We start from the raw sequence: 25,954 nt of genomic DNA, 5'->3' as shown, positions 1-25,954 counted from the left end.
TCATCTGTAAACCTGGCAGCAAAGCCATCTATTCCATCTAAATCATTGATATATGACATGAAAAGAAGCAGTCCTAACACTAACCTCTGCGGAACACCGCTGGTTACTGTGTCTCCACAATCTCTACTGCTGCATCTTTCAGAACCCTCGGGTGAAGTTCATCTGGTCCAGGTGACTTATGCACCTTTAGGCCTTTCAGATTTTTGAGCACCTTCTCCCTTGTAATAGTAACTGCACTCACTTCTCTCCCCTCGCAACCTTCAACATCTGGCACACTGCTAGTGTCTTCCACAGTGAAGACTGATGCAAAATACTAATTTAGTTCATCTGCCATCTCCTTGTCCCCTGCTATTATTTCTCCAGTCTCATTTTATAGCAGCCCTATATCCACTCTCACCTCACTTGGATATTGTTTGCTAGCTTGCTTTCATACTTTCATATTTTAGTTTTTCCCTCAATGATTCTTCTAGTTGCTTTCTGTAGGTTTTTAAAAGCTTCCCAATCCTCTATCTTCCCGTTAATTTTGCTTTGTTGTATGCCTTCTCTTTTGTTTTTACATTGGCTTTGATTTTCAGCCATGGATGTACTGTTTTGCCATTTGAGTATTTCTTTGTTTTTGGAATACATCTATCCTGCACCTTCCTCATTTTTCCCAGAAACTTAAGCCATTGCTGCTCTGCTGTCATCCCTGCCAGCATCTTCTTCCAATTTTCTTTGGTCAACTCCTTTCTCACACCACTGTAACTTACTTTATTCCATTGAAACACTGCTACATTAGACATTACTTTCTCCCTATCAAATTTCAAGTTGAACTCAATTATATTGTGATCACTGACTCCTAAGGGTTCTTTTACCTTAAGCTCCTTAATCACCTCTGGTTCATTAAATAACACCCAATCCAGTACAGCTGATTGCCTGGTAGGCTCAATGAAAAAATGCTCTAAAAAAGCCATCTCGTAGGCATTCAACACATTCATTCTCTTGAGTTCCATTACCAACCTGATTTTCCCAATCTACCTGCACATTAAAAACTCCTATGACTATCATAACATTGCCCTTTTGACATGCCTTTTCTATTTCCCATTGTAATCTATAGTTCACATCATAGTTACTGTTTGGAGGCCTGTATATCACTGCCATCATCTATGCATGGCTCTGCAAAGATTTGAATTTAGGTGAAGTTTGTTCTGCTGCCTGAAATTTCCACAGTGCTGTGAGTACGTTCATTAAATAGGATGCTCAGATTGCTTTCAAGTGCATGGGGGTCAAACCTAGAAGCACATGTGGGATAATAGACTAATCACATGCATCTTAAAAGAAACTTGAGTCACAGAAGTAGGATTCCAACAATGCAGAAGAGGCAAGTGTACAGAATATGCATCAAATTCTGTTCTGTTACATACCAGTTCCTCCAGGTGAATAAGTTGGTTCCTTTTTTTCTCTGCATTAATACGCAGATGCTCTGGTACAGTGTAGTCGGAAGCTGTTTTTAACTTGAAATCTCCCATGTGCTCTTGAGCATCTTTGATTGCTGCAACATCATTTGGATCTTCATAGTTATCATCAGGTTGACTCAAGTAACTAGAAAAGACAAAATGTAAAGAAATCTATGATATCAGGACGTTTTGACCTCAAATCCAAAGGACCAAGAGAACAAGAGTAGACCACCCAGCCCCCACAACCTGTTCCAATACTTAACAATATCATAACTTCACCTGAACTTCAATTTCATTCAATCATTCTACAACCCTTAACATTCTTACATAGCAAAAGCAACTATCAAAATCACCACAATGAATAAAATAACTAAAGGAACAGAGCAGCTAGATTGTGGAAGGCTCACGGGTTCCATCCACAATAAAAGCCACAATAACATCTGCAAAACTCATTCTCAGTTTGTGAAGTAACTTGTAATGTCTATATTAATATATTTATAATAATAATTCTGAACTACCTTTCTTCATATACAGAACAATACTGGATTAGTTAGGATGCGCAGTTTATTTAATAACAATTATAGTACTAAGAACTCTGTCTTATTCAGTGGTATCTAAAAGAAAATAATACACTTCCAACAAAAGCTGTTCTCAAATTATGAATTAATTTCCATCAACATAATTGATTCCTTCCACAGATACTGCCTGATATGTTGAATGTTTCTGTATTTATTATGCTCAACAGTCAGTAGGTTTATGCAAACATGATAGGTTGAATCTTCCCACATCAATACTGCCTGGGATGCTCCCTGTAAACAGTGAAAACAATTGCATTTGAACGTGGTTTTCAAAAATGTTCACTCTACCAGCTGTTCTCAGCCAGATCTTTGTTTGGATGCACTTGCAAATTTAAGTTTTTAATCTATATACAGCAACATACAAAGTACTAGAGGAGATTGTGAACTGTTCCTTTCCTTCCAGCTTCACCCACTGAGCTCTTGCACCACTTTAAATGATGCTCCAGATTCCAGTATCTGCAGTACTTTGTGCCTCCTCTTTATCTATATCTTTTCCTTTCATTTCCCTCTCCAGAGTATTTGTAGTACAACCTGTTCCCCCAAGCTAACTTCTAACTAGCCAGTTAAGCTATGATCTGAAACATTAAGCCCATTTCTCTTCCCATAGGTGTGACCTGACCCACTAAATGGTTACAGCATTTTTTGCTTTTATTTCAGTTAAGCATGTCCCCAAGCTTACTAAATGTTGGAACTGTCAAAAGACTTGAAATGTCTAAGCCTACATCTAATATGGCATCAGAAAACCAGGTAATGTTTCACTCAGGATCAGAGAGATATAATATGGTAACAGGTCCTATGCACTACCATCAACCACCCATTTTACACTAATCCAATCTTTTCTCCTCACATTCCAATTAAGATATCAATGCTCTTGGGCACAGTGACCACTCCGGGTCCAATCAAAGGTGTATTTGTCCACCTTGTAAATCCTTTTTATGATCGCAAGTCACTGCTGGATAGAAAGAACGTTAAGTACTGCATAACCAGCCCATCAGCAAATTGCTCAATAGTGATGGAGCTGGTCTTATTTGCGTACCATTGTCATGTTCTTCTCTGGACTTATTATGCACCACTGGATGGTGTGCAGAGCAAGTGATTGTCTTGGATGTTTTTATTGTGATTGCTTTCTTGCTTACTTCCATTTGATTACTTTCCTCACTGGAAATCATCATACAAAGGGTTAAGCAAAAGTATAACTCACAGCTCTGTCCATTCTTTTTTCCTCTGTTCAATTTTGGCCTTTGCATTATCTGTTTTGTTAATTATATTCTGCAGTCTTTCTGCATGTTGTAATCCAGTAATCACCTTTGCTTGTCGGTGTTTTGACCCCCCCAACATGTCAATATCTACGTCCTGGTCTGCATTCTTATCAATGTCTAAAGAGAATAGAGAATAGAGCAATAATAAAACACAGTGGTTGTCACGACCCATTTTCCTTCAAAGGAGAATGTATTTCATATTATAACACAAATCATCAGCAGTTCACAATAGGATCACTGTCCACTACAAGGGGATGCCATAAGTGTCGCAATGTGACTTCTAGCTCTTAATAAAAGGTTGCTGCAGAAAAACAGTCAAGATGCGTATTGTCCCTTCTCCATTCAATTCATAGTTCAGCAGTGATGAACTGCGACTCAGTCTCTGGACTGAGAAAATAATGACAGTGGAGTCATTTCTGGGATAATAACAGACAGAATCCTCAAATGCTGTGAGGTCAGGGGCTGAAACAAGAAAGAAATCAGGTCAGGTGGAAAATCTGGAGACAAGCTAGGCAAAAATATGGAAAATGGTGGCAGAAATAAATTGCCATCTAGGGTTTCATGTAATTCATTAACACTGCCACGCTTTAGATGCGGAACATTCATGGTGGCACAATATACAGGAAAGAAAGGGCAGGATAAAAGAGAGATGAGGTAGAATTAAGGAATCCCTATTGAGAATATGTTTTGATGACTGAATGTTTGAAAGAGGTCAGAGAAATAAATTCATGGATATTAAAAGTAAACTGAGGATCCTCAATGCAGGTAATTTTAATTATTCAGACAAGACAGTGGTGTGAAATAATGAGTAAAATACTTGTTAGAAGTCAGTTATCTTACTTATATCTTACTCTTGAATGACTCCTGCCACGAAACCTCTCTGTCATCCTTCCCTTATTTAAATTGTTTTATGAATCAGACCTTTTCAACCATACTTTTCAACACTTATTTGACCAAACACAAATGATTTTGCTTGCTAACTGTTCTGAAGCACACTCAGATATTCTTGGTATGCCAAGGGTGAAATTTTGTTGTTACCTCTCAATGTTTATGACATTGCAGATATCCATCCAAAGTTACTATGAAAGTAGACAGAATTTCACTGATCTTTTGAGTTTCAAGAGATTTTCAAGACAGATCAGGCTTTTAGCTCTTTAATGCTGCATTTTTTCCCATTTTGTTACATCCCAACATTGCATCTTTCTACTTTAGGATTCTTTCATGAACTACTTTTGTAAACTCTCGAACTTCGGTGTTACTTTTCCATCATGTTTTCTCATGAATTTGATACATAAGCCCTTTGGCCCACAATGCTGTGCCAAACACATACTTATTTTAGAAATTACCTAGGGTTACCCATAGGCCTCTATTTTCTAAGCTCCAAGTATCTGGCCAGCAGTCTTTTAAAAGACCCCATCGTATCCACCTCCACCACTGTCGCCGGCAGCCCATTCCACGCACTCACCACTTTCTGTGCAAAAAACTTACCCCTGACATCTCCTCTGTACCTACTTCCAAGCACATTAAAACTGTGTCCTCTCATGTTAGCCATTTCAGCCCTGGGAAAAAGCCTCGGACTATCCACACAATCAATGCCTCTCATTATCTTATACACCTCTGTCAGGTCACCTCTCATCCTCTGTCGCTCCAAGGAGAAAAGGCCGAGTTCAGTAAACCTATTCTCATAAAGCATGCTCCCCAATCCAGGCAACATCCTTGTAAATCTCCACTGCACCCATCCTTCCCGTAGTGAGGTGACCAGGAATGAGCACAGTCTCCAAGTGGGCTCTGACCAGGGTCCTATATAGCTGTACCATTACCTCTCGGCTCTTCAACTCAATCCCACGGTTGATGAAGGCCAATGCACCGTATGCTTTCTTAACAACACAGTCAACCTACACAGCAGCTTTGAATGTCCTATGGACTCGGACCCCAAGATACCTCTGATTCTCCACACTCCCAAGAGATTTACCATTAATACTATATTCTACCATAATATTTCACCGATCAAAATGAACCACCTCACACTTATCTGGGTTGAACCCCATCTGCCACTTCTCAGCGCAGTTTTGCATCCTGTCAATCTCCCACTGTAACCTCTGACAGCCCTCCACAACACCCCCAACCTTTGTGTCATCAGCAAATTTACTAACCCATCCCTCCACTTCCTCATCCAGGTCATTTATAAAAATCACAAAGAGTAGGAGTCCCAGAACAGATCCCTGAGGCACACCACTGGTCACCGACCTCCATGCAGAATATGATCCATCTACAGCTACCCTTTGCCTTCTGTGGGCAAGCCAATTCTGGATCCACAAAGCAAGGTCCCCTTGGATCCCATGCCTCCTTACTTCCTCAATAAGCCTTGCATCAGGTACCTTATCAAATGTCTTGCTGAAATCCATATACACTACAGTATATATAGCTTATTTTCTCAATAAGCCTTGGTGAAATCCATATACTTCAGTAGTATACTGCTATCTCTACTCCCTTTCTTGAATAAGGGAACAACATCCACAACTCTCCAATTCTCCAAAACTTCACCCGTCCCCATTGATGATGCAAAGATCATTGCCAGAGACTCAGCAATCTCCTCCCTCTCCTCCCATAGTAGCCTGGGGTACATCTCGTCCGGTCCCGGTGACTTAACCAATTTGATGCTTTCCAAAAGCTCCAGAACATCCTCTTTCTTAATGTCTATATGTTCAAGCTTTTCAATCCGCAGTAAGTCATCCTTACAATTGCCAAGATCCTTTTCCGTAGTGAATACTGAAGCAAAGTATTCATTAAGTACCTCTGCTATCTCCTCCGGTTCCATACACACTTTTTCACTGTAACACTTGATTGGTCCTATTCTGTCACATCTTATCCTCTTGCACATACTTGTAGAATGCCATATAACCATGTAACCATATAACAATTACAGCACGGAAACAGGCTATCTCGGCCCTTCTAGTCCGTGCCGAACGCTTACTCTCACCTAATCCCACTGACCCGCACTCAGCCCATAACCCTCCATTCCTTTCCTGTCCATATACCTATCCAATTTTGCTTTAAATGACAATATCGAACCTGCCTCTACCACTTCTACTGGAAGCTCATTCCACACAGCTACCACTCTCTGAGTAAAGAAATTCCCCCTCATGTTACCCTTAAACTTTTGCCCCCTAAGTCTCAACTCGTCCTCTTGTTTGAATCTTCCCTACTCCCAATGGAAAAAGCCTATCCACGTCAACTCTATATATCCCCCTCATAATTTTAAATACCTCTATCAAGTCCCCCATAAACCTTCTACGCTCCAAAGAACAAAGACCTAACTTGTTCGATCTTTCCCTGTAACTTAGGTGCTGAAACCCAGATAACATTCTAGCAAATCTTCTCTGTACTCTCTCTATTTTGTTGACATCTTTCCTATAATTCAGTGACCAGAACTGTACACAATACTCCAAATTCGGCCTTACCAATGCCTTGTACTATTTTAACATTACATCCCAACTCCTATACTCAATGCTCTGATTTATAAAGACCAACATACCAAAAGCTTTCTTCACCACCCTATCCACATGAGATTCCACCTTCAGGGAACTATGCACCATTATTCCTAGATCACTGTTCTACTGCATTCTTCAATGCCCTATCATTCACCATGTATGTCCTATTTGGATTATTCCTACCAAAATGTAGCACCTCACACTTTTCAGCATTAAACTCCATCTGCCATCACTCAGCCCACTCTTCTAACTGGCCTAAATCTCTCTCCAAACTTTGAAAACCTACTTCATTATCCACAATGCCACCTACCTTAGTATCATCTGCATACTTACTAATCCAATTTATCACCCCATCATCCAGATCATTAATGTATATGACAAACAACATTGGACCCAGTACAGATCCCTGAGGCACACCACTAGTCACCCACCTCCAACCTGACAAACAGTTATCCACCACTACTCTCTGGCATCTCCCATCCAGCCACTGTTGAATCCATTTTACTACTTCAATATTAATACCTAACGATTGAACCTTCCTAACTAACCTTCCATGCGGAATCTTGTCAAAGGCCTTACTGAAGTCCATGTAGACAACATCCACTGCATTACCCTCGTCAACTTTCCTCGTAACCTCTTCAAAAAATTTAATAAGATTTGTCAAACATGACCTTCCACGCACAAATCCATGTTGACTGTTCCTAATCAGGCCCTGTCTATCCAGATAATTATATATACCATCTCTAAGAATACTTTCCATTAATTTACCCACTACTGACATCAAACTGACAGGCTTATAATTGCTAGGTTTACTCTTAGAACCCTTTTTAAACAAAGGAACCACATCAGCAATACACCAATCCTCCGGCACCATCCCCATTTCTAATGACATTTGAAATATTTTTGTCAGGGCCCCTGCTATTTCTACACTAACTTCCCTCAAGGTCCTAGGGAATCCTGTCAGGACCCGAAGATTTATCCACTTTTATATTCCTTTTCCCTTACCTTACACAATTCAATATCCTTCTCTTTAGTGAATACTGAAGAAAAGTAATTATTCAAAATCTCCCCCATCTCTTTCAGCTCTACACATAGCTGTCCACTCTGATTCTCTAAGGGACCAATTTTATCCCTCACTATCCTTTTGCTATTAATATAACTGTAGAAACCCTTTGGATTTATTTTCTCCTTACTTGCCAAAGCAACCTCGTATCTTCTTTTAGCTTTTCTAACTTCTCTCTTAAGATTCTTCTTACATTCTTTATATTCCTCGAGCACCTCATTTACTCCATGCTGCCTATATTTATTGTAGATATCTCTCTTTTTCCGAATCAAGTTTCCAATATCCCTTGAAAACCATGGCTCTCTCAAACTTTTAACCTTTCCTTTCAACCTTACAGGAACATAAAGATTCTGTACCCTCAAAATTTCACCTTAAAATGACCGCCATTTCTCTATTACATCCTTCCCATAAAACAAATTGTCCCAATCCACTCATTCTAAATCCTTTCACATCGCCTCAAAGTTAGCCTTTCTCCAATCAAAAATCTCAACCCTGGGTCCAGTCCTATCCTTCTCCATAATTATATTGAAACTAATGGCATTGTGATCACTGGACCTGAAGTGCCCCCCAACACATACCTCCATCACCTGACCTATTTCAATGCCTAACAGAAGATCCAACACTGCCCCTTCTCTAGTTGGTACCTCTATGTATTGCCGCAAAAAACTATCCTGCACACATTTTACTCCAAACCATCCATCCCTTTTACAGTATGGGCTTCCCAGTCTACGTGTGGAAAATTAAAATCTCCCACAATCACAACCTTGTGCTTACTACAAATATTTGCTATCTCTTTGCAAATTTGCTCCTCCAATTCTCGCTCCCCATTAGGTGGTCTATAATACACCCCTATAAGTGTTACTACACCTTTCCCATTCCTCAATTCCACCTAAATAGCCTCCCTAGACGAGCCCTCTAATCTATCCTTCCAGAGCACCGCTGTAATATTTTCTCTGACAAGCAACGCAACACCTCCCCCTCTTGTCCCTCCGATTCTATCACACCTGAAGCAACGAAATCCAGGAATATTTAGTTGCCAATCACACCTCTCCTGCAACCATGTTTCACTAATAGCTACAACATCATATGTCCAGGTATCAATCCATGTTCTAAGCTCATCCACCTTTCTTACAATGCTCCTAGCATTAAAATAAATGCATTTAAGAAATTCTCCACCTCTTCCTCTCTGTTTATCTCTAACAGTATAAAGAACTTTACTGTCTTCTTTTTCTTCCTTCTCCCATACATCTGTTCTTACACTCTGGTTCCCCTCCCCCCTCATATCTAGTTTAAATCCACTGGAGCCTCTCTAGCAAACCTACCTACAAGAATATTTGTCCCCCTCCAGTTCAGATGTAAACCATCCAGCCGGAACAGGTCCCACCTTCCCTGGAAAACTGCCCAATTATCTATAAATCTGAAACCCTCCATCCTGCACCATGTCTTCAGCCAGGTGTTGATCTGCACAATCTTACTATTTCTAAACCCACCTGCACGCCGCACTGGTAGCAATCCTGAGATTGCTATCCTGGAGGTCCTGTCCTTTAACTTGGCACCTAGCTCCTTAAACTCACCTTTCAGGACTTCCTCACTCTTCCTACCCACGTCATTGGTCCCTACATGGACCACGACATCCGGCTGCTCACCCTCCCTCTTAAGAATACTGAGAACTCAATCCGAGATATCGCAGACCCTGGCACCAGGGAGGCAACAGACCATCCGGGATTCTCGATCTCTTCCACAGAACCTCCTATCTGTTCCCCTATCGAATCCCCTATCACTACTGCTCTCCTCTTTTCCCTCCTTCCCTTCTGAGCTGAGGGTCCAGTCTTGGTGCCAGAGACACAACCATGGCAACTTGTCCCTGGTAGGTCGCCCCCACCAACAGTATCCAAAACGGTAAAGACAATAGACAATAGGTGCAGAAGTAGACCATTCGGCCCTTCGAGCCTGCACCGCCATTCTGAGATCATGGCTGATCATCTACTATCAATACCCGGTTCCTGCCTTGTCCCCATATCCCTTGATTCCCCTATCCATAAGATACCTATCTAGCTTCTTCTTGAAAGCATCCAGAGAATTGGCCTCCACTGTCTTCCGAGGCAGTGCATTCCAGACCCCCACAACTCTCTGGGAGAAGAAGTTTTTCCTTAACTCTGTCCTAAATGACCTACCCCTTATTCTCAAACCATGCCCTCTGGTACTGTACTCTCCCAGCATCTGGAACATATTTCCTGCCTCTATCTTGTCCAATCCCTTAATAATCTTATATGTTGCAATCAGATCCCCTCTCAATCTCCTTAATTCCAGCGTGTACAAGCCCAGTCTCTCTAACCTCTCTGCGTAAGACAGTCCTGACATCCCAGGAATTAACCTTGTGAATCTACGCTGCACTTCCTCTACAGCCAGGATGTCCTTCCTTAACCCTGGAGACCAAAACTGTACACAATACTCCAGGTGTGGTCTCACCAGAGCCTTGTACAAATGCAAGAGGATTTCCTTGCTCTTGTACTCAATTCCCTTTGTAATAAAGGCCAACATTCCATTAGCCTTCTTCACTGCCTACTGCACTTGCTCAGTCACCTTCAGTGACTGATGAACAAGGACTCCTAGATCTCTTTGTATTTCTCCCTTACCTAACTTTACACCATTCAGATAATAATCTGCCTTCCTGTTCTTACTCCCAAAGTGGATAACCTCACACTTATTCACATTAAACACCATCTGCCAAGTATCTGCCCACTCACCCAGCCTATCCAAGTCACCCTGAATTCTCCTAACATCCTCATCACATGTCACACTGCCACCCAGCTTAGTATCATCAGCAAACTTGCTGATGTTATTCTCAATGCCTTCATCTAAATCGTTGACGTAAATCGTAAACAGCTGTGGTCCCAATACCGAGCCCTGTGGCACCCCACTAGTCACCACCTGCCATTCCGAGAAACACCCATTCACCGCTACCTTTTGCTTTCTATCTGCCAACCAGTTTTCTATCCATGTCAATGTCTTACCCCCAATGCCATGAGCTTTGATTTTACCCACCAATCTCCTATGTGGGACCTTATCAAATGCCTTCTGAAAAATCTCCTATGTGAGACCTTATCAAATGCCTTCTGAAAAGGTATACTTATTGTTGATGGGAATGGCCACAGGGGTGCTCTGCTCTTCCTGTCTATTCCCTTTCTCTCTCCTGACAGTCACCCAACTAACTGTCTCCTGACTCCTAGGGACAATCTCCCTGAAACTCCTGTCTATTTCTGCCTCTGTCTCCCGAATGATCCGAAGTTCATCCAGCTCCAGCTCTAGTTCCCTAACACAGTTTGTCAGGAGCTGCAGCTGGATGCACCTTTTGCAGGTGTAGTCATCAGGGACAATTGTGCTCGCCCTGATTTCCCACATACTGCAAACGGAGCACTCGACTGCCCTAACTGCTGCCTCCATTACCTACTCCTAAACTAATTAGATTAATTAAAGGAGTTTACTCAGCCTTACCTTGGGGTTACTTTATGCCTTGGGGTTTACTTTAATCCTACTCACCAAGGCCTTCTCATGGCCCCTTCTGACTCTCCTAATTTCATTCTTAAACTCCTTCCTGCTAGCCTTATAATCTTCTAGATCTCTATCACTACATAGTTTTTTGAACCTTGTGTAAGCTTTTCTTTTCTTCTTGACTTAGATTTTCAACAGCCTTTGTACACCATGGTTCCTGAACCCTACCATCCTTTCCTTGTCTCATTGGAATGTACCAAGCAAATATCCCCTGAACATTTGCCACATTTCTGCCGTACATTTCCCTAAGAACATCTGTTCTCAATTTATGCTTCCAAGTTCCTGCCTGATGGTTTTATATTTCCCATTACTCTAAATTAAACGCTTTCCTAACTTGTCTGTTCCAATCCCTTTCCAATGCTATGGCAAAGAAGATAGAATTGTGATCACTATCTTCAAAATGCTCTCCCACTGAGAGACCTGACACCTGACCAGGTTCATTTCCCAATACCAGATCAAGTACAGCCTCTCTTCTTGTAGGCTTATCGACATAGTGTGTCAGGAGACCTTCCTGAATACACCTAACAAACTCCACCCCATCTAAACCCCTTGCTCTAGGAAGATGTCAATCGATATTTGGGAAATTAAAACCTCCCATCACGTATTGAGTGGTCTATAAAAAACACCCAGTAGAGTTATTGACCCCTTCCTGTTTCTAACTTCCACCCACAGAGACTCAGTAGACAATCCCTCTATGACTTCCTCCTTTTCTGCAGCTGTGACAATATCTCTGATCAGCAGTGCCACACCCTCACCTATTTTACCTCCCTCCCTGTACTTCCTGAAACATCTGAAGCCTGGCACTCTAAGTAACCATTCCTGCTCCTGAGCCATGCAAGTCTCTATAATGGCCACAACGTCATAGCTCCAAGTACTGATCCACACTCTAAGCTCATCCGCTTTGTTCATGATGCTTCTTGCATTAAAATAGGCACATCTCAAACCATCTGTCTGAGCATATCCCTTCTCTATCACCAGTCTATCCTCCCTCCCGCACGGTCTCCAAGCTTTCTTTAGTTGTGAACCAACCGCCCCCTCCTATGTCACTTCAGTTCGGTTCCCACCACTCAGCAATTCTAGTTTAAACTCTCCCCAATAGCCTAAGAAAGCCTCCCTGCCAGGATATTGGTCCCCCTGGGATTCAGGTGCAACCCATCCTTTTTGTACAGGTTACACCTGTCCCAAAAGAGGTCCCATGTGAAAAATGAGAGAAAATTACACATACTTTATAGGGTTCAAACCCACTGCGAACTATAAACTTTCACTATCTTATTATAGGATCAATGTACAGAAATAATTGAAAAGTTATTGAAATCAGCTTCAACTGGATGCAGTTTAATAATCAGAAAATGGTTCATCTTAACCAGGGTTTCATTGGCCCAACAATAAAGGACAAAAATATCTTTCATGACTTAAAAATAAATTGGAAAGGAAATAATTAACTTTAAAAAATGAAAAGGATAAGGTATAAAGAATTATGATTCATATTTGCAGTACAGTAAACTATTTTTGACCATGTAAAAAGATTATAATCATTTTTCTTTCCTTTGTTACTATTTCCCTTAAAGCACACTGCAGAATAAATCATGCCAAAATGAAAACCAGAGTTTGGATCAAAACATTGTACTTGTTAAATTTCTTAAGGATTTAAAATATTCTACTCAAAAGCCATAGATCTGTGATATTCTGATTATGGCAGAATTTAACATCTTGGGCAGTTGAGATAACAAGATAAACTAACAAGTGCACTGGACCTGAAAACATTTTCTACCTGCTCCTTTGCTTTCCTTAAAAGCATTATCTTTGCTTTTCTGCTCCACCTGTAACTGGCTCTTCCACAGCATATCAGCCTTCATTTGGTGATACTCTTTGGAGAATGATGTTACTCGGTAAGTTGACACCTTGTGATCACTTTCAAAACAGTGCACAATAACTGTGTCATATTCTACTGCATCTCGAAACCTGTGGAAACATTCACAGCTAATTTGATCATCTTATGATTAAGAATCTAAAAATACTTACAAAAACATTGTGCCGTCGAAGATTTGTTACCTAATGGGCTGGATTTAACACATAATCACTTATTTGTGTTTCCTATTTTAACTAGGTCATCACAAAATCATGCATTATCTACTCTTTACAAATCTATTCTGATGGTCTTTGAAAATTTTCAGTTGATCATGGTATTCAATCACTCTAGAGCTAATAATGAACTCTCAGATATTAGGTTAAAGGGTTAGCTTTTTAAATAAAAGTGGTTTATGCAATCTTCCCATCTAAGCAAATCTTCCAAAGATAATGTGTTCGGACAGCTGTAATGTCTTCACACGTGTCCTTTTAAACCCTGGAATGGAAACCATCTCGGTATGTTTCCTTATGTTGTCATTGATACAGCAACAGAAAATTGCATTAATGCATTTTGTTAAATTGATACCAATATTGTTATTTATTACTATATTGTAATACTACAACTATTATAAAACTTGCAACACAGGATAGATAGATAATACCACTGAGGCACCAAGTTATGCTAATATTATCTCTCTTAAAAAGGATTGGCCAACTCACCTCATGATAAAGTCAGAAAAATGAAAAGGAAAGAAGAACAGCCATTCAATCATCCAATCAGGTTTCCGCTCTCCCACCTTGCATACAATAAAATTCCAGTTCTTATTTAGAGTGACATATTCATCTTTGTTAAAATTCTTTTCCCCTTGTTTTATTTCAATGGCTTCATTTACCAGGTGGTTCCAAAAGCCATTGGTGCAGCACTGTAGTTTTGTGCCATCAAAGTCAATTTTATGACTGATTTCTCCAGGTAACCCAAAAGGATACACCTCCTGTGCTTCTTGATGCAGGTTTCCACCCTGCCCCCATCTGGCCCATATAAGCTGCTCTACATTCACAGGGAATCCTGTAAGTGCTAGCCAAACCGAGTCCCAAGTCATTACAGCTTTCTTACAGGTGTGTGGATGGTATTAATCTAGTATTTCTTCAGGATCCTAGCAATCTTTCCAGAAACCGTTTAAATATGGGAAAAACAGGCAGTGGTGATGGGTTATCCTCATCATTGTTAGGTTCTCTGCTTTTTCTGTCAGCCCCTTTAAGGGTCCAATTGACCTCCTTCACCTTGTAGCCATTCTGGAGGAACATTCTGTACAATCGTCTTATTTCCTCAGGGAGAATCTTCGGGTCCAAAATAGTTTTCACAAGGGTAATCAAAGTAGAAAGAACTGCTCTACATTGGGAGGCATGAAGGTGGCTGTTATTGTTGAGGTATCAATCTGTATGAGTGCATTTCCAAAAAACGCCACGTCCAAGGCTACTGTCCAGTTTCCATCAGATTAGAACATCCAGGAATGAGAGGCAATCATTCTTCTCCATCTCCATCAGAATTTGAATGTTTGTACCATCCACAAGCCTGTAAGGAAGCTCAAGTCACAGCTTATGCGGGTCAAAGATGACCTGGGACTTAGGTTGGATGGTGTTAACAGGGTTTCCTGTGAATGCAAAGCAATGTATAGCGGCCATATGGGACACATATTTGAAACCCACATCAAGGAGCACAGGAGGTGTATCCGTTTGGGTTACCTTGCGAAATCGGCAGTAGCAGAACATTGCATTCACAATGACCATAGGATTGACTTCAATGGCACAAAACTACTGTGCTGCGCCAGTGGCTTTTGGGACCACCTGGTAAAGAAAGCCATTGAAATAACTAGAAGAAAAGAATTTTTAACAAAGACCAAGGTCTCACTCTAGTAAGAACTGGAATTTGATCGTAAACAAAGTAGGAAGGCGGAAACCTGATTGGATGAGGGCAAACCAATCAGGAGGAACGGAATACAGGGGTATCAATACCACCGGACTAGACATGCCCAAACATCATCCCTGAAGAAGATGGCAGAGTTTGTCATCGAAATGTCAGTTATAATTGATACCTGTACCTGGCTGGAAGCCTGAGAAGAGTTTATTCCTGGGAATCTCAGCTGGGATCTATTAGACCTTTGAAATAGTTTTGAACTTCTCCATTGCTTTTCATAATTTTCCTTGTGGTTGCATGTAGAATTCTAAAATGTTGACCTATTAATTAACAATTGTTAGCATAATGAACTGATGCTTACATTCAAAACTTTACCTGGCTTGAAGTTTTTGGAGGCCAATTTGATACTTTTCTTGTTCCCATGCCATTTCTTTGTAAACCATCTCAATCCGATCAGTTATTTGTTTGTCAATCTGTTCTTGAATCCTTCGATCAATTTCAAAATCCTAAAGAATATAGTGTCAAATGATAAAATTAATTACAAAAGATATACAGATACATTAGGAAGATGAGCTGATGATTGGTAAATGACACTTTGTGTACATAAATGTAAAGTAATAGAATTGGTGAAAAAATTTATAGGGTGAACATTGAATTCTCCAACTTCTGGTAATTCCCTCCCCCTCCCTTCCCCCATCCCAGTTTCACTCTGCCTCTTCCTCCAGCTGCCTATCACCTCCCTCATGGTTCCGCCTACTTCTACTACCCACAGTGCTTTCCCCTTACATTCCTTCTTCACCTTTCCTGCCTATCCCCTCCCTGCTTCCCCTCCCCACCCCTTGATCTTTCCCCTTACTGGTTTTTCACCTGGCACTTACCAGCATTCTCCTTCCCACCCTCCTCCCACCTACTGCCCCCTCCCTCTTCAGTCCTGACAAAGGGTCTCGGCCCGAAACATTGACTGTTCATTTTCACGGATGTTGCCCGACCTGCTGAGTTCCTCCAGCGTGCTGTGCATATTGCTTTGACCCCAGCATCTGCAGAGTATTTTGTGTTTACGGTTTGCTACTCTGCTGCGAAGTCTCTTAGTTTTGAATTAAATGCTTCGAGGCATTATGACACAGAACATGAGTGGCATCATGGTACTGATGCTAAGCCTGGGCTCAAAGTCAGTCCTGCCTTGATCCTTAAAAGGCAGTGTGTTCAAGTCTTACTCCAACAATTGAATTTGTAGCTGAGTAAATGCTTTTGATTGGATATCTGCCTGTTCCAACAGTTCTTTTTTTACACACCTCATTTGACACCCATCCCTTACAATAACATAAAACATATTTTATTATGTTTTAAGGGCTCCCAATTGTGCTGAAATTTATAATCTTATTGGTCTCAATCAACGTTATCAAAACTATCAACAATCTGCTGGAGGTACCCAGAAGGTCAAGTAGCTTTTGTAGGTGGATGAGTGGGTAAGGGTGGAATTGCCAGAGTTTTGGGTCAAAACCCTGCACTAGGCCAACTTTTGAACTGCAAAAGTCATTAATGGCTTTAGAATGTACTTCCATAACAATACAATGACAGAATTCTTACCACCTCTGCCAACAATTGCATTTATCCTCTCTCAAAAGCACTGTTGTTAAGAACATTTTCTTCCCTGTACTATCTAATTCTATTCAGAATATCATGCTCTCACTTGTTTAATAAAGTTTGGAAACCCACCACTGTCTTGTAATTGTGGTTGGTTAATCAGAGGTTAAGCAATAAACTCTTAAATGTTACCTCCTTTTTGAGCTGGACATGTTCAGGCAGTTCTGCATTTTTTATCTGAAGTTCCTTAAACTCATTTTGCAGAATATCAATCTCCATTCTTTTCTTCACCTTCTTTTCCTCTGCCAATTTCAATATCAGATCCATCTCTGCTTTCTGTTTGGCATTTTCAAGACTATATACATGGCAAAAACAGAAAGGTGTCAGAGTACATGGTAGGTGGTCACTTCAAAACATTTTCAAACACAAATAGATAATAAAGAATAAAAATCCTTTTGCAAAAGATGCAGCTTGGGTAGTTTTGTGAGGGGTTAGCTCTATCACCACTCAATCAAGTTTATTAGTTCAACCACAGGATTCTGAGGAACCCTGGGTAGAAACAAAGGAACTGAGAAAAGGCAATGGCATTTTTATAGGAAACAGGATGGGAAGAGTATAGTCAAAATAGCCATGGGAATGGGTAAGTTTACAAAAGGTGTTGGTCGACAGTTTGTCTCCAGAGATGGATATAGAGATCGAGAAAGGGGAGGAAGTTGCCAGAAATGGACCAAGTGAATTTACAGGCTGGAAGCAAAGTTGATTAAATTGATATACTCAGCATGAGCGCAGGAAGCAGCACAAATGCAGTCATCAATGTAACGGAAGGAGATGGGGAGCATTACCAGGGAAGGGCTTGGAACATGGACTGCTCTATGTAGCCAATGAAAAGGCAGGCATAGCTGGGGCCCATGCAGGTGCCCATGGCTACCCTTCCGAGTCTGGAGGAACTGAAAAGAGCTGAAGTAAAAATTGTTGAAGGTGAAGACCAGTTCTGCCAGAGTCAGGTGAAGGAAGAGGGGAATTAGTTGGTTCTTTTATTAAAAAAGAAGTGGAGAGCTTTAATGTCTTATTGATTGGGATTAGAAGTGTATAGGGACCGGACATCCATAGTGAAAATGAGATGGTCAGGGCCAGGGAATTGAAAGTTAGTGAGGAGATTGAGAGCAGGAGAAGTGTCACGGATGTAGGTGGGAAGGGAATAAAGCAAGGGGGATAGAATGAGATCAAATACGAAGACACAAGTTCAGACAGGCAGGAGCAGACAAAGACAATGGGCTAATCCAGACAGTCAGGTTTGTGGATCTTAGGTAGGTGATAGGAGCAAGCAGCATGGGGTAAATAAACTATGAGTTTGGTGGCAGTAGATCGGAGTTCTCCAGAATTGATTAGGTCAGTAATTGTGTTGGAGACAGTTTATTAATGGTTAGGAATGGGTAAGAGGAGGTGTCTGAAAGTTGCTACCTGGTCTCAGCAAGGTAGAGATCAGTCCACCTCACTAAGACAACACCCCTTTTGTCTGTGAGTTTTTTTAGTAAGGTTGGGATTGGTTCGTAGAGAGTGGATGGCAGTACATTCAGAGGGGGTGTAACCTTCAAGGAGGAGTGAGGATTGCTAAAGTGAGCCAGCTGATGACTCATCAGCAATTAGAGACGAAAAGTTCCAGGGCAGGCAGAGACCCAGCATAGGGGTCCAAGAAGATGAGAAGAGCTGGAGATGACAGAAGGGATCACTGATGGGGAATTCTTGTCAAAGAAGTGGGCTCAGAGACAGAGGTGACAGAAGAAGAGCTCAGCATCACGGCGGGACTCATTGAAGTAAGGGTGAAGGAGAACAAAGGACCTTGCTGAGGGCAGAATGTTCCACGCTAGAGGGGGGACGGTCGACGGGATTGGTGAAGACACAGCAGGGATTAGAGCTGGTATTGAAGGGGGATGAGAATTGGAGGCATCAGAGAAAGGGGAAGGGTTAGTGTGTTCAGGAAGGTGGGTTGAGAGGAAGATAGAAGCTCCGTGGACCCAAACTGTTATGGTGGAGCTTGAGAGACCCAATGTTGGAGTGTGGTAATAGAGGAAGAGAAACCCAGGGGTCCAGCAGCAGTGAGAAAAGTCTCAGCCTGGAGGTGCTTAAGCAAAATACTTAAATTTGTTCTTTTGTATTTGCAAAGATAAATGCATTTATATTACATTTTCTATTTACATTTCAGAATATCCCAAAGCACTTTACAACTGTTGAAGTGCCTTTGAAATATTTTCTTTGTTGTAATATGGAAAATACACTTTGCTCAAATCTCTGGAGTGAGATTTGAAGTTAAGTTTCTGATTTAGAAACAAGACTGCTACAACTGGCTCATGAATGATATCAGCTATATTCAGTATCTGCCATGACCAATGTATCTATTGACCTCTGTGTTACCTGGCATCCTTTTTAAATACTATATCGTTTTCCTTCTATCAACTTCACAATTCACCCTTAAGTCTTTTTTTTAAACAAAATACTGGTACAAATCTAAATATGCTAGAATAATACATTTAAGTAACAAATGTATGGATATCCTCATTAAGCTTTTGCTTCATATTAATCTTTATGATCCAGTGAGTTCCAGGTTTTGGATGCTCTTTCCTTTCTCCTTATGAGAATATGCAATTTCAGTCTAGAGACATTTTAAAGGACCACCATAGCTCTTGCCAATCCTGATTCCAGTCCATCATTCTCAAATCACTGAAAATCTCTTGTACCTAGAGGAATAGTTATACCTTTTAACTTTTAAAAAAATCCTTTCTATTAATATTTCAAAATAAAAGCAGCCCAATCACTATAATTTGTTTTCATACTGGACTGCATCCAATTTGCCCCTTTTTATTCTCCCTAACTAGGTTCCTTAAGGTTGTTATAGCCAGGGGGTGGGGAGGTGGTAATGAGGATAGGCTCCCATACCTATTAAATGCTCCCAATGGCTTGTGACTCAAATAGCCTCTGACAACCAAGTTCAGCTCCTGGCCTTCATGTGTGGCTTAGCTAGTAAGCCCAGTGGAACTGTTTCTACTGACAGAAGGGGAAAGGGCAGGTTACTGGTGTATTAAAACCAGTCGCTTCTGGCAGATGGGGCTCATCAGTCATGGTTAGCAGCTCATCTCGGAGAAGGAAACGTCTGATCTCAAACCTCCACTACCTTGTGGTTATACCCACTCATGGGGAAGGCTTTGGGAATAAACCCCAAGGGAAAGTACTGAGTCCCACGTCAAGTTCAAGGTTGACTGGCAATTCCTGCAATTTTGCTGGTGCCAAACTGTATTCGCCTCTGTTATTCCTTTGGGTTCATCAGATGTGTGTAGGGAAAATTAAATAGGTTAGAACTTTAATCTCTGGAATGTAGAAGACTGAAGGGAGATCTGATAGAGGTATACAAAATTATGCGGGGTATAGATAGGGTAAAAGGAAGCAGGCTATTTCCACTGAGGTTGGGTGAGACTACAACTAAAGGTCATGGGTTAAGTATGAAAGGTGAAATGTTTAAGGGGAACTTCATTCAAAAGGCGGTGAGAGCGTGGATCAAGTTGCCAGCACAAATGGTGGATGTAATTTCAATTTCAACATTTATTGTAAGTTTGGATAGCTACATGTGTGGAAGGTGTATGGAGGGCAATGGTCCGGGTGCAGGTTGATGGGTCTAGGGAGTTTAAATGGTTTGACATGGACTAGATGGGTCAAAGGGCCTTTTTTCTGTGCTGTAGTTTTCTGTAATTCTAAGCACTTTAGACAGCAAGAGTGAAAGATAAATAAAACCAGAAAGAACTGCAGATGCTGGAAAATTACAGTTAAGAAAAACAAAACACATGTTGGGTATGCACGAGGAGTCCTGACAAAGGGTCTCGGCCCGAAATGTCAACAGTGCTTCTGCTTATAGATGCTGCCTGGCCTGCTGTGTTCCACCAGCATTTTGTGTGTGTTGGGTATGCGCATTAGGTCTGGCACACTAGGTCGAGAGCAAAATAGATAGCATTTCAGCTTTATGACATTTCAGCAGAACTGGGAAAATTTAGAAATCAATTAAGTTTTAATTTGCAGAGAAAGGAGAAGGCTGGACAGAACTAAGGAAATGTTTGTGATTTATGGAGACTAAGAGACACAAGTGGCAACAGTGCCTGCTGAGAGATTGAGGTGGAAGCAAGTTTTGTTGACCGTAACTGATTTCCAGAGACATATCCCTCAACCAGTACTACAAACATTTGTCATTCAGTTTGATCTGGTTTTCATCCTACCAAGACATTCTATTTATTCCTACTATCCTTCTCCCTTCTCTGTAACTTAACATTTGTTTGATTTCTAAATTCTCAATTCTGATAAAGGTTAATAACTTGAACCACCTTTCATGCATCTGTTATTGAAGATAAATTTAAGTCCTGTTCTCCTTCTAAAATGTACCTGGTTAACTGAAGATCACGTCAAAACTTGAGCTCGTGGGAATTGCCAAGCTACTTAAATCTTAACAGTTTAAATATTTAATCACTGGTTTCAGATAGCAAAGTAAGGCTTCCCTAATCCCCCAATTTCACAACAATTTTGAGGTTTATTTTGAGGTCTACTTTAAGGTCAGAACTTATGAATCAAAAGGGATAATAATAACTACTGAGGATGTAAAAACAGAAAGTAGCTATTGAGTCTGTTTCAGCTACTGAGATGTGTCTTAACTCCATTTACTAGCTTTGATTCTATAAACTCATTATTTTTATATGGCAAAATTCTATCTATTGCAGATTTTCTAAGATGGGATATTAAGGTTTTAAAAGCTAAGGTAGATAAAGAGACAAAATGCTGGAGGAACTCAGCAGTCCAGGCAGCATCAATGTATCTCTTTCACCAATCAACTTCCCAGCTCTTTACTTCACCCCTCCCCCCCCTTTTGGTTTTGCCTATCACCCACTACCTTGTATTTCTTCCTCCCCTCCTCCCACCTTCTAACTTTGACTCCACATCTTTTATCTCCAGTCCTGATGAAGGGTCCCAGCCCGAAATGTCGACTGTACTCTTTTCCATTGATGCTGCCTGGCCTGCTGAGTTCCTCCAGCATTTTGTGTGCATTGCAGTGCTTGGATTTCAAGCCCCTTCAGATTTTCTCTTGTTTGTTAATAAAACAGTTAATGTTGAGTCCTGAAGAAGGGTCTCTGCCCAAAACATTGACTGTTCATTCATTACCATAGATGCTGCCTGACCTGCAGAGTTCCTGCAGCATTTTTGTGTGTGTTGCTCTGGATTTCCAGCATCAGCACAATCTCGTGTTGATAAAGGCAGTTAAGAAACAGATTAGCCTGATTTACTTGAATCACAGAATAGATCTGAGGGACAGAATTACTGAACTCACTTAATTTTCAATCGATTCATCACAAAAGAATAATTATGTTCTGTAACAGATAGATGATCACCATATTATTCTCTAACAAAATGATTTAAATAACCCTATTATGTAGAACATCCCAATAAGTTTAGAAGGATCATCAAAGAAGATTGATCAATAAGTCACATGAAGAGATATAAGAACTAATGACGAGGAAATCTGCAGATGCTGGAAATTCAAGCAACACACACACTCACATGCACACACGCACACACACACACGCACACACGCACACACACTCACACGCACACACCAAAATGCTGGTGGAATGCAGCAGGTCAGGCAGCATCTATAGGAAGAACTGTCGACGTTTGGGGCCGAGACCCTTCGTCAGGACTAACTGAAGGGAAAGATAATAAGAGGTTTGAAAGTAGGAGGGGGGAGGGGGAAATGCGAAATGATAGGAGAAGACCGGAGGGGGTGGGATGAAGCTGAGAGCTGGAAAGGTGATTGGTGAAAGGGATACAGAGGCGGGATGGGAGGCCTAGGGAGAAGGAAAGGGGGAGGGGAGCACCAGAGGGAGATGGAGAACAGGCAGAGTGATGGGCAGAAAGAGAAAAAAAAGGGGGGAACTAAATAAATCAGAGATGGGGTAAGAAGGGGAGGAGCACCCACTTTCAAATCTCTTACTATCTTTCCTTTCAGTTATCCTGACACACATTTTGTGTGTGTTGTAAGAACTAATGATAAAGTTTGCTCAAAAATTAGGTTCTGGCCTTAAAGTAGGTCAAAACTGTTGTGAAGTTGAGGGCTTAGGGAAGACAATTGGCTATCCAAAAGTAGTGAGTCAATATTCAAACTGTTCAGATTTAAGCAGATATCTTTATTCACCTATCAAATTATTTATGTTTACAGTGGTTTCATTTCCATATTTATAATTAACAACATACCTGTAGGCATTTGGGTCATCAATATCATTTACTACTTTATCACGAGCAAAGCCTGGCTGTTGGGGAAAAATTAAATATGTTAGAGTTTTCCTCACTGGAATGATGTGCATTTCATTTTTAATGTTTGAATATTCCAATATCAGAAAACGTGTTTCATGTGCATGCAGGTATAAAAATTTGGAGAGAGTGATTGACCCGAAAGTACAGTGTGTGTTTAACGTTTAATAACATATGGGACGTGAGCATTGTTGACAAAGTAGGATGTGTAGGTAAAAGTATATAAAAATGCACATTTTGTACAAATATGCACAAATGGATAGATTTTGGTTTGTAGTTTGAAACATTTACAGAGGTAAGCTTCCAAGATTAAAAAAAACCTTCAGCAGAAGATTCCACTTCCAGCAAACATGAAAGTGTAATATGGTTTGGATTGGATATTGATTGGGAAGCAGAAGATGAAGAGTAGGAAAGTGCTCTGCTTGACAAGAGTGTGATATGGTGTTCCCTAGGAATCTCAGTCAAAGTCACGTTTATTGCTATTTGCACAAGAACATATATGTACAAGTACAATGAAAAACTTACTTGCAGCTGCCAGCATCAATAAGCCCACCGTTTTTGAGAAAAACAAATTATATCATCTTTAATGAGAAAACACATTTTAAATTATCTGGATATCAGAGAAACAATCTGTGTACTCAAGCTTGCAGATGACCCTACTATGATAGGGGTAGTAGGATGCGTGGAGATTACTAAAGAAAATTGATAGGTTGAGTGAGTGCGAAAAATTCTGACAGATGTGGGATTCTGGGAGAATCATCAAGAAACATATCTTAAAGGCAATGGTACAGACAGCTTTTTTACATTTATGCAGATTTGAAAATGGAAGACGTTCAAAAAGTGGTAAAATAAATGTATAGAAAAGGTTTGAATGAGGGGTTGAATGCCAAGCATATGAAGACTGGATGGAGGCAAATGAAGGCCTGCTGCGTTCCACCAGCATTTTGTGTGTGCTGCTGGAGGCAAATGATATTATTGTGTTAAATAGGCAGTCATGAATATGTGATTACAAGCCCAGCTCTCGGTTAAGTATAAGATCAAAAGTGCAAATGACAAGGTTGAGCCTAATTTAGTGGCTATTGAGTGGATTGTAGAAGTGAATGGATATATCAGTAGAACCTTTTCACTATATAGTTCTAAACAATTTCTGCTAATGCCTCACTGGATATCAGAAAAGTACCATAACAAATGAAATAGTAATCAAGAGAGGTGGAGTGAACTGGGAATCATAAATATTACGGTAATTGTAATGTTGGTTGCATATTTTTGGATAATGTTGTGAAGGAACAGTACTTAGGTGATACATAGGAGATGGTTAAAGATGGATGTTTAGAGGCCTAATGGGAGGTAATAAGAGTGGAAAGAGATGACACTACTGGTGACTGCACAGCAGAGTAGATAAGTACAGAACCTTGGACATGACAGGTGGGGAATAATGCAGACATCAATGTCAAAGGCTTCAGTAAAATTGAGAGGATGAGCATGTTATGGTTTATCAAAGCCACTTGTAGGATGCCACTTGTGACTAATAAGTTTAAATAGAAAAGAGAACCTAATTGGAAGGAATCAAACAGGGGCCTGTGGGAAAGACAGATATAGATTTGAAACAGGTGTAGCAGTGCCTGTGAGAGTGCATTTTGAGCTTTTTAGCATCCCGAACAGCTTTTGGCCAACTCTTCAAACTGTTTATGTATTCCCTTCTCAAACACCTTTTCATTAGCATTAAGCAGTTAGTGCTACCATCTGGGCTGCAGTTCCTGTTGATGCCATATCGAGAGCCTTGACTGAGTGCCAGTTTAGTTCTCAACCATTCACGTCTGAAAGTACTGGCCCTCCACTTTTCAACACATAAAGCTGTAACTGCTGTGGCCTCCATCACTTTGCCTTTGGGAGACACTTTTTCACCGATGAAGGTGTTTAGTATCACTGAGGTCTTCTCTAAGGGTAGCTTAGAAAACAGTCCATGTAGTCAGCCTCTGGAATTATAGACAAAACTGACCCTGTATCCAGCTCCATTTTCAGTTTTTCACCAGACACATCTATTGTGATCCAAATGATTTTGTGATATGCTTCAGTAATACGATACAGTATTACCAACCAAGACCTCAATGGTGGAACAGGCGGACGAAGTTACTTTGAACTCAATGGCTGTGAAGGTGGATGAAGGCTGCAACAAATCCATCAACTCCAATCGACATGGTTTCCATGCCATTGGAATCAGTTGGTTGATTTGTGAAGTATCATGTGCTTCTTGGAGTGCAACATCAAGTACACGTTAAACAAATACACACACAGGCGTCTTCGCTCTGTGATGGATCAACGGAACGAAGATCATCATCTTCGACCTCAAGGGATAGCCACGACGATTATACAGTTCTAGGCATGACAGCTCACCTTTGTCAGACTCTATTGTCTGATTTTATGCCTTTGCTTAGTTTTTTATGTTTGAAACTTTTCACTCAATTGTGCTTTTTGTCTGTCTTACGCACTCTCTCTATGTTACCTTGTCTATGATAAATTCTGCAAACTTTTTCTTTGAATCAAGTTATTTGCATCATGGGAGGATTTGTCATATCAATAATATTTTGGCCTTTTGCAACATTCAGGGACATTTTGTGCATTTCACATTCTAAATTCTTTTTCTGTAGTTCTGCTGTATCCTTTTCTGCAGTTTCTAACGATATAGCAACAGCAAATGCCTGTTCAAAGGTTAGGTCTCTTTCGGACAGTAACTTCTTTTGAGTCTTTAGCATATGCATGTCCCATACAAGCCACCTCTAAAGTCACAGCACTGGGAAAGTTTGCACAGTTCTGCAAAGTATTCGTCCTTTGACTGGTTCCTCTTGTAAAATCTAAATCTCTCAGCTACTACCAGTGGTTTAGGGTTCA

The 25,954-nt window shown here is 40.7% G+C and overlaps 1 protein-coding gene across 2 annotated transcripts in view; it reads right to left on the bottom strand.

Moving 5' to 3' along the window:
- The window catches only part of LOC140727991 (cilia- and flagella-associated protein 44), a 207,614-nt gene that overhangs the window by 83,061 nt on the left and 98,599 nt on the right, over positions 1-25,954 (bottom strand). For both annotated transcript variants that reach the window (XM_073046057.1, XM_073046058.1), the window contains exons 19-24: positions 23,009-23,064; positions 16,919-17,081; positions 15,518-15,648; positions 13,151-13,341; positions 3,216-3,390; positions 1,404-1,581 (exon numbers count right to left, since the gene is read on the bottom strand). In XM_073046057.1, coding sequence (XP_072902158.1) covers positions 1,404-1,581; positions 3,216-3,390; positions 13,151-13,341; positions 15,518-15,648; positions 16,919-17,081; positions 23,009-23,064 — 894 coding nt within the window. The remainder of the gene's footprint in view (positions 1-1,403; positions 1,582-3,215; positions 3,391-13,150; positions 13,342-15,517; positions 15,649-16,918; positions 17,082-23,008; positions 23,065-25,954) is intronic.

This window comes from Hemitrygon akajei, chromosome 5, assembly GCF_048418815.1.
Source record: "Hemitrygon akajei chromosome 5, sHemAka1.3, whole genome shotgun sequence".
Classification (NCBI taxonomy): domain Eukaryota; kingdom Metazoa; phylum Chordata; class Chondrichthyes; order Myliobatiformes; family Dasyatidae; genus Hemitrygon; species Hemitrygon akajei.
This window is presented reverse-complemented; position numbering and strand designations above follow the sequence as displayed.